This window comes from Phalacrocorax carbo, chromosome 2, assembly GCF_963921805.1.
Source record: "Phalacrocorax carbo chromosome 2, bPhaCar2.1, whole genome shotgun sequence".
In the NCBI taxonomy this organism is placed as follows: Eukaryota; Metazoa; Chordata; class Aves; order Suliformes; family Phalacrocoracidae; genus Phalacrocorax; species Phalacrocorax carbo.
Window position 1 is genome coordinate 79844166 of NC_087514.1, and position 10736 is coordinate 79854901.

The window sequence follows — 10736 nt, forward strand, 5'->3', positions numbered from 1 at the left end:
CATATTGTTTTAAGGGATCACAAAACACCACTATGACAAGTCAGCCTACCATTTCATTAAATGGTAGGTTGTCATAACAATTTTATTTTCAGAACCAGACTGAATAAAATACTTTGCAGATTAAATTACAGTAACTGGATAGCAAGTTGTTGAACAACTGAGAAAAAGAAATGTCGAAGAAGATATACATAGTGAATATTGCTTTAAAGTCACCCTTTATCACAACACAGCTACTTCGGAGGTGTTTACCTGTATCAGCTTTATTTACATTAAGATGAGAAACACTGACTCAATGTCTTTCTCTGCAAGCACACTGCAAAAACAATGCCAGCTGTGTCTGAAACCACAAGTACTTCTATGAACTTGCTGAGCAGCTGCTGAGATTCGTGCCATCGTGGGGAGGACACGTACTCCCAGAGCTCCCAGGGAACTCTGCTTGAAATCTTCTGCCACAATTTACTACCAGTTCCACTAATCTGTCCTCAACTAAACCTGCAATGAGATTAAAATAATCACTAGATCATCCTCACTTCCCTCTTCACACACACAAATTACTCTTCTGTTTTATTACTTTCTCTCACATCATTGTCAGCTGCCCACATCACTTGGTAAGAATTGCCTGAAGGGCTGTTTGCTTCTTTTGACTTTGAATGCAACAGGGAGTAGAGATTGCATCAGTATCACCCATACTACCTTAAAATGTTTGTCTTAAAATGGCAAAGACTGAAACCATGAGAGAAGAAAGTTAAAACCGCAGATGTCCCCTTGCTTAGCAAAGGGACATAAAATACCAGCTAGCAACGGACCAAGAAATACATATATTGGTGCCAGAGAAACCAGAACAGAATGCTAGTGGCCTCTTCTCCCCATCCTGATAAACCCTTCCCCAACTCCTGATAAACCTCCCTCCACAGGCATTGGAAATCCAAGTATATTAGGACACCATGAATCACCAGGAACAGACAGACAGAAACTCCAGGGTACTGCACCTCCCAGCACAAAAGCAGAGGACATGCTGCAAATGTAATTTAATTTTGATGAACAACAACTTTATGTACTATGGCCTGTGGAGTTTGCTTATCCTCTCTATGGCTAAATAACTCCTTGCTCACACCTACAGCTTGTACAGCCACTGGCTGCAGAAGTACTCCCACAGGAACCTACAGCAGACACATTAAACCCTTTTCCTCACAGCCACAAAGGTTTCACAGCTCTACCAGGAAAGCAACTTCTCTCGGACTTGTAAACCAACTTACGGTTTTGTTTTATAATTCATGCTGGTTCCCATCCAGCAATGTTCCTTATGTCCTTCCTGCCACTTTCTTTCTTAAGAGGATTAAATTTAAGAAACAAAAAGTTCAGACCAATGCTTTTTGTATTAATATACAGGCTCAAGAATAACAGTACGCACAAGTGCCTAATAGGGACCGATAATGTATGCTACACAAAAAAACCCCAAACAAAAAAAAGCAGCCCAAAAACCAAACAACCAAAACCAAACAACTGAAAAAAAAAAGCCAAAGCGAAGAGCACACTCTTAGTGCATATTTTGTCAATAAACTGACCAGGTAGCTGAGAGAATAGGGGCAACAGTTAGCTACTTCCTAGTTAATAAGGTAGCTCTAGAGGGCATTAAACTTTCTGCTCTGCCTTTCAAGCATAAAAATTGCTCCTGGACCTGCCTTACAATATTAATATACAGTATGTATTTGTTAGCATCTTAAGACCATGACTGCACTCCTCCTCCTGATCATTCTGTTGGCCACGTGTTGTTTTGCACTGTGGATCAGTCTCAGGGCACCTGACCTGGACTGCTTGCAGATGACGCTGAACTGGAACAGGCAGTCCAAGGAGACGCCTAACACACACCAGCTAGGATTGGTCCTTTAGTCCAGAAGGCCAGACTAAGTAATTTCCAGAACACATGCAGTGTGACCATGAAGTCCTCAGCACCAACTGTTTCCCCCTGGAGATCTGCTTCTGTTGTGCCACTGCACTTGCTAAAGCCGGCACAACCATAAATACCAAGGTTAAATTTTAACTTTTCCCTACACTATCTGAGTGATGGGGAAAATTATAATCCTGTTTTAAGAAAGCAATAAAGCAGATAGCTATACTGTAACAGAGGTTTAGATCTGTGAACAGGCATAAGAAGTCTTCTCATTTGGATCCTAATGAGATTCCTTCACCATGAGGCTGACATGCCAAGGAAATGCAAGAATAAGTAGATATATAACACACCTTAAATAAAAGGATGTATCCCCAAGCAAAGTTTAAATTAACCACAAGGTACGATTCCTTCCTTTGGACAAAACCTGACTGCTATACAAACTCTGTTCCAACTTATATTCCACTGAACAGAAATACAAGATGACCAATTTGCTTAATGAAGAAAGAGCGTAAGGTTTTGTTTTCCTGCCTTTTATTAGAATATATTAATTAAAATTACTCTTCCCTTCTCATAAATGTGTTTCCTAATCAAGCTGTGATTTAGTAAACAAGCACATTTGTTTTTAATTACACAGATATTTTCACAATGCCTATTTATTACCATTGTTTCACATGTAAAATAAACATCATATAAGTCAGCCTACTTACCAAAGCACAAGAATGGCCCTCTGTTTTTTTTCCTTTTCTTTTTTTTTTTTTTTGCCTTGAGCAAATAGCAAGGACAAACTCATGCAATAAGCTACTACATAAAGATTTCAGGTAAATATAGTCTTGGCTACAAAATAAAACAGCTGGCCAAGGAAAGCAGCACAAAACCAGGTGGCTTTTGTATGAACAGAAATACAGCAACAGCCCTTTGAACCTCCCTGTTTTCGTTTCTACACAGCAGCTACTAGCAGTTGTAAGCAGATTTATTAATCTCCAGTGACAACCGTTTGCTTCGGTATCCCTTCACCACTAAAACTGCCAAATTCCCATATAAATTAAAAGCAGATAATATTAATAGCATTTATTTTTCCTTGTCTTTTAAAAAGCACCATATTGCCAAATACCTTGCAGAGACAGGAATATGAGCCAGAGGATAGAAGGAATCACCTAGCACACAGCAAAATGACCTCATATGCAGACTGACATCCTAATGCTTGTGACCAAATGTGCCTAGCCTCTATCCTTCTGCACAGTGTCAAACGGTGTTCAGAGATTTTTAGGAAAGCTGATGTCTTCCTTCAACTGTACTGTTTTCTGTAACCTTCTCCTACCTGGCAGGATAATTTAAATGAGGCTCAGCAAGGTAAAAATTCCCAAACTCCCCAATTCTCTCGAAGGAGCATATATTTTGCCACTGCTTTAAATCAATTTTATGATTCAAAACCAGCCGTATCCTTAGTTTGCTGTCTGCAAGGTAAACAGAACTGGCGATGAGGTTTAAGGTCACAAAAATCTGCTGTAGCACAGCAAATCAAAATGCTCACCTGCTGGTTTCCCAGTCTTGGTCATCCTTATCTTTCTCCTCTTTTGCATCAGAATTGTGTGGGTGTTTCTGCACAATCCGCATCCCACCAGCTTTCACTGGAACGAAAATTAGAGAGACATAACAAACTTCAGTCAAATCAGCATAAGTAAAGAACATTTTAAGGATGACTCTCCCCTCCCTTCCCCCCCCCAATATTTTAGCAGTTTCATAGTAAGCACAGTTTGAAAAGGGGGCCCAAAAATGTTTAAAGTGGCAAGCGTGAGGAACAGCTACTTCAGGACTGCATCTGCCATTTTCTTTCACATCATCCCATCTTTGCTCACCCTGAGAAGTTGCAACTCATTTTACCACCTGCTTCCAATACCATTTTAGAAAACTCAACTCTTTGCAGCAGTCAGAAGAAATAGAGGCGATGGCTTGCATAACACTATGCAAAAGGCCACAAATGTGAATGTTAAATACTCCCATAAAACAAGAAGGGAAGAAGAATCTCATTTGTCATTTCAAGTTAAATCCACAGCTACAATAGCGTTTATACATGGAAGTACTTCATGAACAGTATAATAAAGAGCAAAGTTTAGGAGGACTCTTAACTTGCAACAGAGCTTTTTGTTTTGCAAGACAAAAGTATTTACCATATTTCAAATCCTTGTCATGATTTAGTTTTAGAAATTATCCAAACATGAAAGCACCCCTTTGAAACACAAAACAAGAAGTGAAAGCAAATCCACTTACGTTCCTCATTTATCCCCCCTAAAAAAAGCAAAATATAAAATAGGAACCAAGCCAGGCCTAACACTGCAGCTACTAAGCAGAGCAACAGGCAGGCTGTTCTTGATCTGCTTTCTGTTTTAGTATTGTACGTTTTTTCTTCAACCATCGCTATACACACATCGTCTTATCTTATGCTGCCCTGTAAGCATCTCGTTAGCTAATTGGATGGGTTACATCGCCATCAGCAACCACATCAGAAAACCACTGTAGCAGTCAGGAGTCAGTAAAACCATCTACAGATGCATTGGTTTGTGTTTCGCATTGCCACGGCACAGTAAGTCTGTGGATGTCCTCGGCAGAGATGCCAGAGCAGCGCTCAGAAGGAGCTGAAGCAGCTTGCCAGCACGGCTAGGGGAGGCTGTGCTTCTGACAGCCCTCCTGTGCCCAGCCACAGGGGGACTGAGGCACCTCACAGCAGGTCAGTGCTAATCCCTGGAACCTAGACACAGGTTTAGTTCTCAGTTCTTAACCAGGACAGCAATGGAAAGGACACTCCTGTGCATAAATTTTACAGGTGAGGGAAGACAAGCAGTAAAGAGAAAGTGACCTGCCCTAGGAGAAAGCAACAGCTCTTTGGCCCTGGGATTTTAAGCTTTGTGTAATATTTAAAAGATAAACTTCTGATTCAATAAAGGATATTAACTAAAGACACAGATCAACAGACAAAAACCAAAGAAATATCTTTTAAAACCTATCAAAACTGTGTCCCCTTACCATGCATTAGGAAAAAAAAAAAACAAAACACACAACAAAACCAAAACACTAGCCGTTTTGTGTTCTCTCCAGCATAAAACTTACAATACTTAAACTGGTAAGAAATGTTTCATATGGGACAAGGAAAGACAGAAAGGTTAGGCAACAAAGAAATGCCGTTTTAAAAATGAAACAAAAATGAAAATTCCTATTATTTTTTCTTGATGCAAACTCCTCAGAAATTTAAGTTTGCTTGCAAAAGCAAATGCTCCAAGTTCTGTCAAGTGCTGTCTTGATCTATCATCTCAGTTAATCAAAGTGATTGGTACGTTTTATTTACATTAATTTACAAATTGAACATCACTGCAAAATCAGTTCTAATTATTCCCTTTCAAATTACTTTTTCTGGAAGATGCTGTCCCCACAGCAACACCTGCCAGGTTACAAACAGCACTTCTGGACAATATGCTACACTTCCATGTGCTTCACTGTCAATAGAAAACTAAACTAAACAATACCCAAAGATTCAGTGCTAATTTAGGTGGTCTAAAAATCCCTCTCTTCTCATAGTGTACATCATCAAGCCACAAGCTGCTTTTTTTCTCTTTACCTGTCACTGGCAAAGATATGCAGCTAATGTGTTCAGATTTGTCCGTACATAGAATTAACAAGGATTAAAACGCGAATAATAATAATAAGCAAATAATATTTAGTAATCCATGGTTGCTGTGCAGATCTGGGAAACCAAAAGAAGAATCCAGACAACAACTGCAGTAATAATTTGTATTTCTGAGACCACAAGTGAAATAATTAGATGAGCATCCCATACGTATAGCTGATGTACATCTCTGCCGCCCAAGACACAGCATGCTCATACCCAATCTAGTTTCAAGAGACTTATCTTAAGAAGATAAATACCTAGGCAACATAATTCACCTTCCTTTTCAAAAGGTTTCAACCTAGCTATACTACCTCGGGGTTAGACAAAGAGAAAAAATTATGATTGCATCCACCAAGCTAAAGAAAAGCCCACTCCATTTGTGCGATTTTCTTGTGACTTGCAAGATTTAATCTATTTCTTACTTGCCTAGCATTTACTACATAATTTGACAGATGCTTACCACAGTGATTTTGTCACTTAGAAGTCAGATTCCCTTATAGTAAGTCCTGCACAGAGCAGGCAGAGGATTTAAATAACTGATAAACCACCTTCCAGAACGCTGCCAGAAACCAGTGCCCAGAAGAGGACAGTTTCAACAACACCATGTTGGGATTAGCAAGAAAGCAGCTCCCGCTGTGCTGAAGAGGGAGCTCGGGCTGCAGTTGCTCAGGAGAGGCCAGGCAGCACCCGTGCCGAGGCAGGAGGGGACTGGGACTGGCTCCCAGTGGTGGCAATGGCCAAGAGGCCACCAGCCTCTGAAGTGTGAAATAAAGAGGGGATCATCTGCCCAAGAAGAGCAACAGGACAAGTCTGTCTGCCCCACTGCTGGATAAGAGCCGAGTTTTGGATTTTAATTACTATCTGTCATGTTTCCCGCTGCCAAGAGACAGACGGGACTGTCTCGTTTGTCCTGTGGACAAACGCCAGCCTGTGCTCCTCTTAAGGGTATGACTACTCCTTTTGGAAATGTACTGAAAAACTGTGTTAATCAATTACCACTCAGGAAGATCTAGAGCCGGTAAACATTCTCAGACTATTTACCCTTTTTCCCCCCCCTCCCTCTACTGCTGTGCTTCTTTCAGACTGCTCCCAGCTTCTGAGACTGAATTCTGAAACAAAGCCCACCGAGTCACGGCTCGCACCAAGTACCTAGAGAAGCACCGCAGCTCTGCGATGGCTCCAGCCCCAGCTCATGCAGGTTGCAGACCCGAGGCAGTCCCTCCTGGGGAAACCTTCCAGCTCAACCCAAGCTGCCCGCCGGTTACAGCAACTGGCCAGGAGCTTTTAAGAAATCCAGAGTATGACCAAGAGTTTTAGCAGCTTCCCGTTTTCCTTGAGCATCATATTAAATATTAACACAAAATGTATTTCTTATGTACTGTATAACAACAGATTCCATTACATTGCTAAGATGCATGAAAAGCCAGGACCAAGGGAAAGGCAAAAAACTGCCGTTCTGCAAGCTTAAGGGAACGTACGTTGCTGTCTGACGAAACAAGAATTGAAGTAAGAGTTATTACATTTCACATTCATTTCACAGAAATCTTGGCTCAGAGCTATATTTTTTTTAATGTAGGAAAAGCACGTAACTATTTTCATGAACCTACTGTAAAGCTTTGTAAATAAACTACTGACACAATCACCTTGCTTTATTCCTCCACAGTCTCTCCTAGAAGAAATGAACAGCTAAAAACGTAACTACACAGACCTCTTTAGATGGACTGCAAGCTGTACAAACCTACTCAGCAATGTATTATAGATGCATTGATCTCACCGACGGATATTTAATCAAGCTTAAGTTGGGGCCTCTTAAGTTTCAGAAAGGAGTTCAAAGTCGCTTCGTGCACCCTGTTACCAGCCTGAGGTCTTGAGGTTTCTTTCCATTTCATTATCCTTTGTCTTTTCAAGTGCTTTTCTTGTCTTTTTTTTTCCCCCTATGTGAAAGATCAATGCAGGGGGGTCGCCAACAGACTGCACGCAGGCAGTGAGGGCTAACAGGGCACATGAAATACAATGTATTTGTCAATTCTGCTTTAATGCAGTCATCCAAATCCTTCCTTTTACGCATCTAACTCACACTCAGTGGGGTAAGACGCATCTGTAACTACACGTAGGGCGCTCTTTGTAACCAACCGCAACAAAACCAGAGCTTTTAATACATTAGTAAAAAAAGATCCCCTGTTCACATCTGCCTTGCTAGGAACTTGCCTTGTTATTTATGAACACAATTCCACCTGTATTTATGTAGTCATGTTTATTTTTTTTAAGCATTTTTTACTTTCATTGTAACAAAACTTGTTTGTAAACTGTCCTATTGCATTGTATTAATATTCAAGGATCTAAAGAGGCTTCAGATAGAGGCTTAAAACCTAACTACAGCCCCCCTAGAGTAAATATAAACTATTGCTAGTCAGCACATTTATTATGGATTTTCCAAGTGCTAAAAGACCACAGGGTGACTTTCCTCTGCAAACCAGCTCAGAACCATCTTCCAGAAATAACCTCAAGATACTATAAAGCATTACTCTTTTTTCCTGGCTTCGAAGACAGACTTGGTGATCGCCTTCCTTCCAAAGCTGAATTTGTACATGCTCACAAAAATCCCTCAGGGATGCTAACCATCTTAAAAGGCACATAGCTGAAAAAGTTCTTCAGTTCATATGTGGATGTATGTTTTACAAAGAAAAAAAAAATACTGAAATACTCAACAGCAAGGGAAACCTGTACTGCACTCTAGTGCTTTTGCACAGTGCATTGCTTGCTTCTCATGTGGCCTTCGGAGGCTCACTTCAGGTCTTTTTAAAAAATTCCATTTGTTTCAAAAGACATGTTTTGAACCAAAACTCTCAAACATGCAACAGCATCAGAAAACACAGTTATAAAGCACTGAACATATCTGGCATTTATCCTTTGTTCCCTTTCCATCGATGACGGCACAGCCAGAATTCACAGCTAAACCAACCTAGGGCCTTAACCATCCCTTCCCGCCGAAGCTGACATTCACCTGACCACAAGGTGAGGAGCCAGCTCGAGGAGCCATGGCAGCAAAAGCTGTCCACATTGGGAAAGGCGCTTTGGTTTGGTTCCTGAACCAGCTCACCAGGAGGTCAAGAGCAAATGCCGTGACAAGGGAGGCTGCAGAACTGGGATGACTCTGCTCAGCCAAGGGATTGGGCTAACTGTACTGCTGAACCCTATCTGCCAGGCAAAGGAAAGCCATTATTTCTCACCTTTATTATCTATTTAAAGGAATTTCAGGTCCTCACTATGAAAAGAGCAGAATTCAATTAGTGTTCAGAAACTGTTTTCAAATCCAGCTTTAAATTTCATCAGCTGATGTGAATATAAAACTAACTACCCCGTGAATGAGGAATGTCAGCATTGTTTGACTGAAACTCTTAAAGACTCCCAGCTATTCCACCAGGGAACACTAGAACACACATGAAGAGTTGCTGGTGTTGGGACCAAAGTTTCCTTTTTTAAGAAAACTGTAATGAAGAAAAACTAACAGCACTTGAAGGAACAAGACGACGTGCATACCGGGAGCAAGCGAACCCCACCTGCGCACGGAGAGGAGCTGCCGTCTGTGGAGGGCGGCAGACGAGTGCCCCACCGAAGGCGGCACCGGAGCTCCCGCCCCGAGCACCGGCCGCGCTGCTGGCCCGCCAGCACGCAGCAGCCGGTGGAAGGCGACGGAGCTCCTTCGCCGGGCAGCGAGCAAGCAGCTTTGCCTGCTGCTAGCCTGCCAGCCTCCAGAATCAGAGCTGGGAGCGCGCAGCCTGCTCCGGCACCGTAACGCCCGCGGGCAAAATGGATGCACCGAGCGCTATCAACTTGCGCTTCGGCTGTTCACGCTCAGCTTGCGGTGCCTTGCAAAGAGCCGCGCCGGCGGCGATGCGGCCGAGGCTGCTCCTTGGCCGCTTCCCGCCTTCATCAGCCCCAGGCGGTGGTTTCGTCGGCCTCCCCCGCCTTTCGAGGACGGGATGCCCTGACGGGCGAGGACCGACGAAGACAACGCGATCTGCCTCCCGGGGCAGAAGGCGGAGATGCCGAGCGGCACAGACCCGACGGAGATTCGCCTGCAAGCGCAGCGCGCCGCTGGGAAACGCGGGGCGGGGAGCGCCGCCCCGGTGCCGGCGGAGGCTGCCGGGGGCAGGGGGAGCGGCGGGGGAGCGGGCGACGGGCAGGCAGGGGCCGGAGGGGGCCCGGGCTCACCTCCCCGCGCCAGAAGCCGGATCGGGCGTTGCTCTGGGGCGCGGGGAGCCCCCGCCGGCGGGGCCCGGCAAGGCCGCCCTCTGCCCCGGGCAGCCCCCGCCGCCCGCAGGCCGGGGACTCCGCGGGGACCCGCCGCCCGGCCGGGCTCTCCCGGAGGCGCTCGGCCCCCCCGGCCCGCGGCCGCCCCGGCCCCCCCGTCCCGTCCCGTCCCCAGGGGTGGGAAGAGAAAGAGCGGAGAGACGGGACGCGGCGGCCGTACCAGCAGGAGGGTGTCCGGCCCGCGTCTCTGCTTTCTCTTTGGGAGGCGAAGACATTTTTACTGTGGCAGCGGCCCCGCACCGGACACCCGGACACCCGCACCCCGACGCCGCGCAACGGCGCTGCCCCGCTCCCGCCCTGTCAACGTGGCCGCCGGCCGCTGCCGCCGCCAGGACGCGCCCACCGAGGGGCGGCGCCCGCCCAGCGCCGCGGACGTGCCGCCGCCGCCGCCGCCGGGCGGGGCGGGGCGAGGGGCGGGGCGAGGGGCGGGAGCCGAGCCGTGCCCCGCCCCGCCGGGGGGCGGGGCCGGGGGGCGGGGCGTGGGGGCGGTCGCTGCCCTGCGCGGCGCCTGCTCGGTTGCCGTTTCAAGCTCTCGCCATTTCTCGTCTCCGGTTTTGTGCCTGTTTGTTTACCTACCGGTTTGGGTTGTGTTTTGTTTTTTTTTTAAAATTTCTCGTGATCCTTTTTGCCGCTGCTGGGCACGACGTCAGGGCTGCGAAGCCGCCGCCCCGCCGAGGCCTGCCCCGCCTATTTTTTTTTTCCTTCCCCCTGAGCAATAATGAATTCATTTTATGGAAGCGGTTCCTGCAACAGCCGGGCTTTAAAACCCCGCTGGGACAGCATACGCAATTTTAGAGGGTTATACGCCCTTTTACTGAATTGCAACGAGGAAACGGCGCGGGCAGTTAATGTGATGCTGAGTTACGTGCT

General features: G+C 45.5%; 1 protein-coding gene across 1 annotated transcript in view; it reads right to left on the minus strand.

Annotated features, from left to right (window-relative positions):
• Nucleotides 1-10195, minus strand: part of DAP (death associated protein) — a 55348-nt gene extending 45153 nt beyond the window's left edge. The window contains exons 1-2 of the mRNA XM_064443386.1: nt 10027-10195; nt 3423-3519 (exon numbers count right to left, since the gene is read on the minus strand). Of these exons, the coding sequence (XP_064299456.1) occupies nt 3423-3519; nt 10027-10081 (152 nt within the window). The 5' untranslated portion in view covers nt 10082-10195. The remainder of the gene's footprint in view (nt 1-3422; nt 3520-10026) is intronic.
• Nucleotides 10196-10736: the final 541 nt, after the last annotated feature.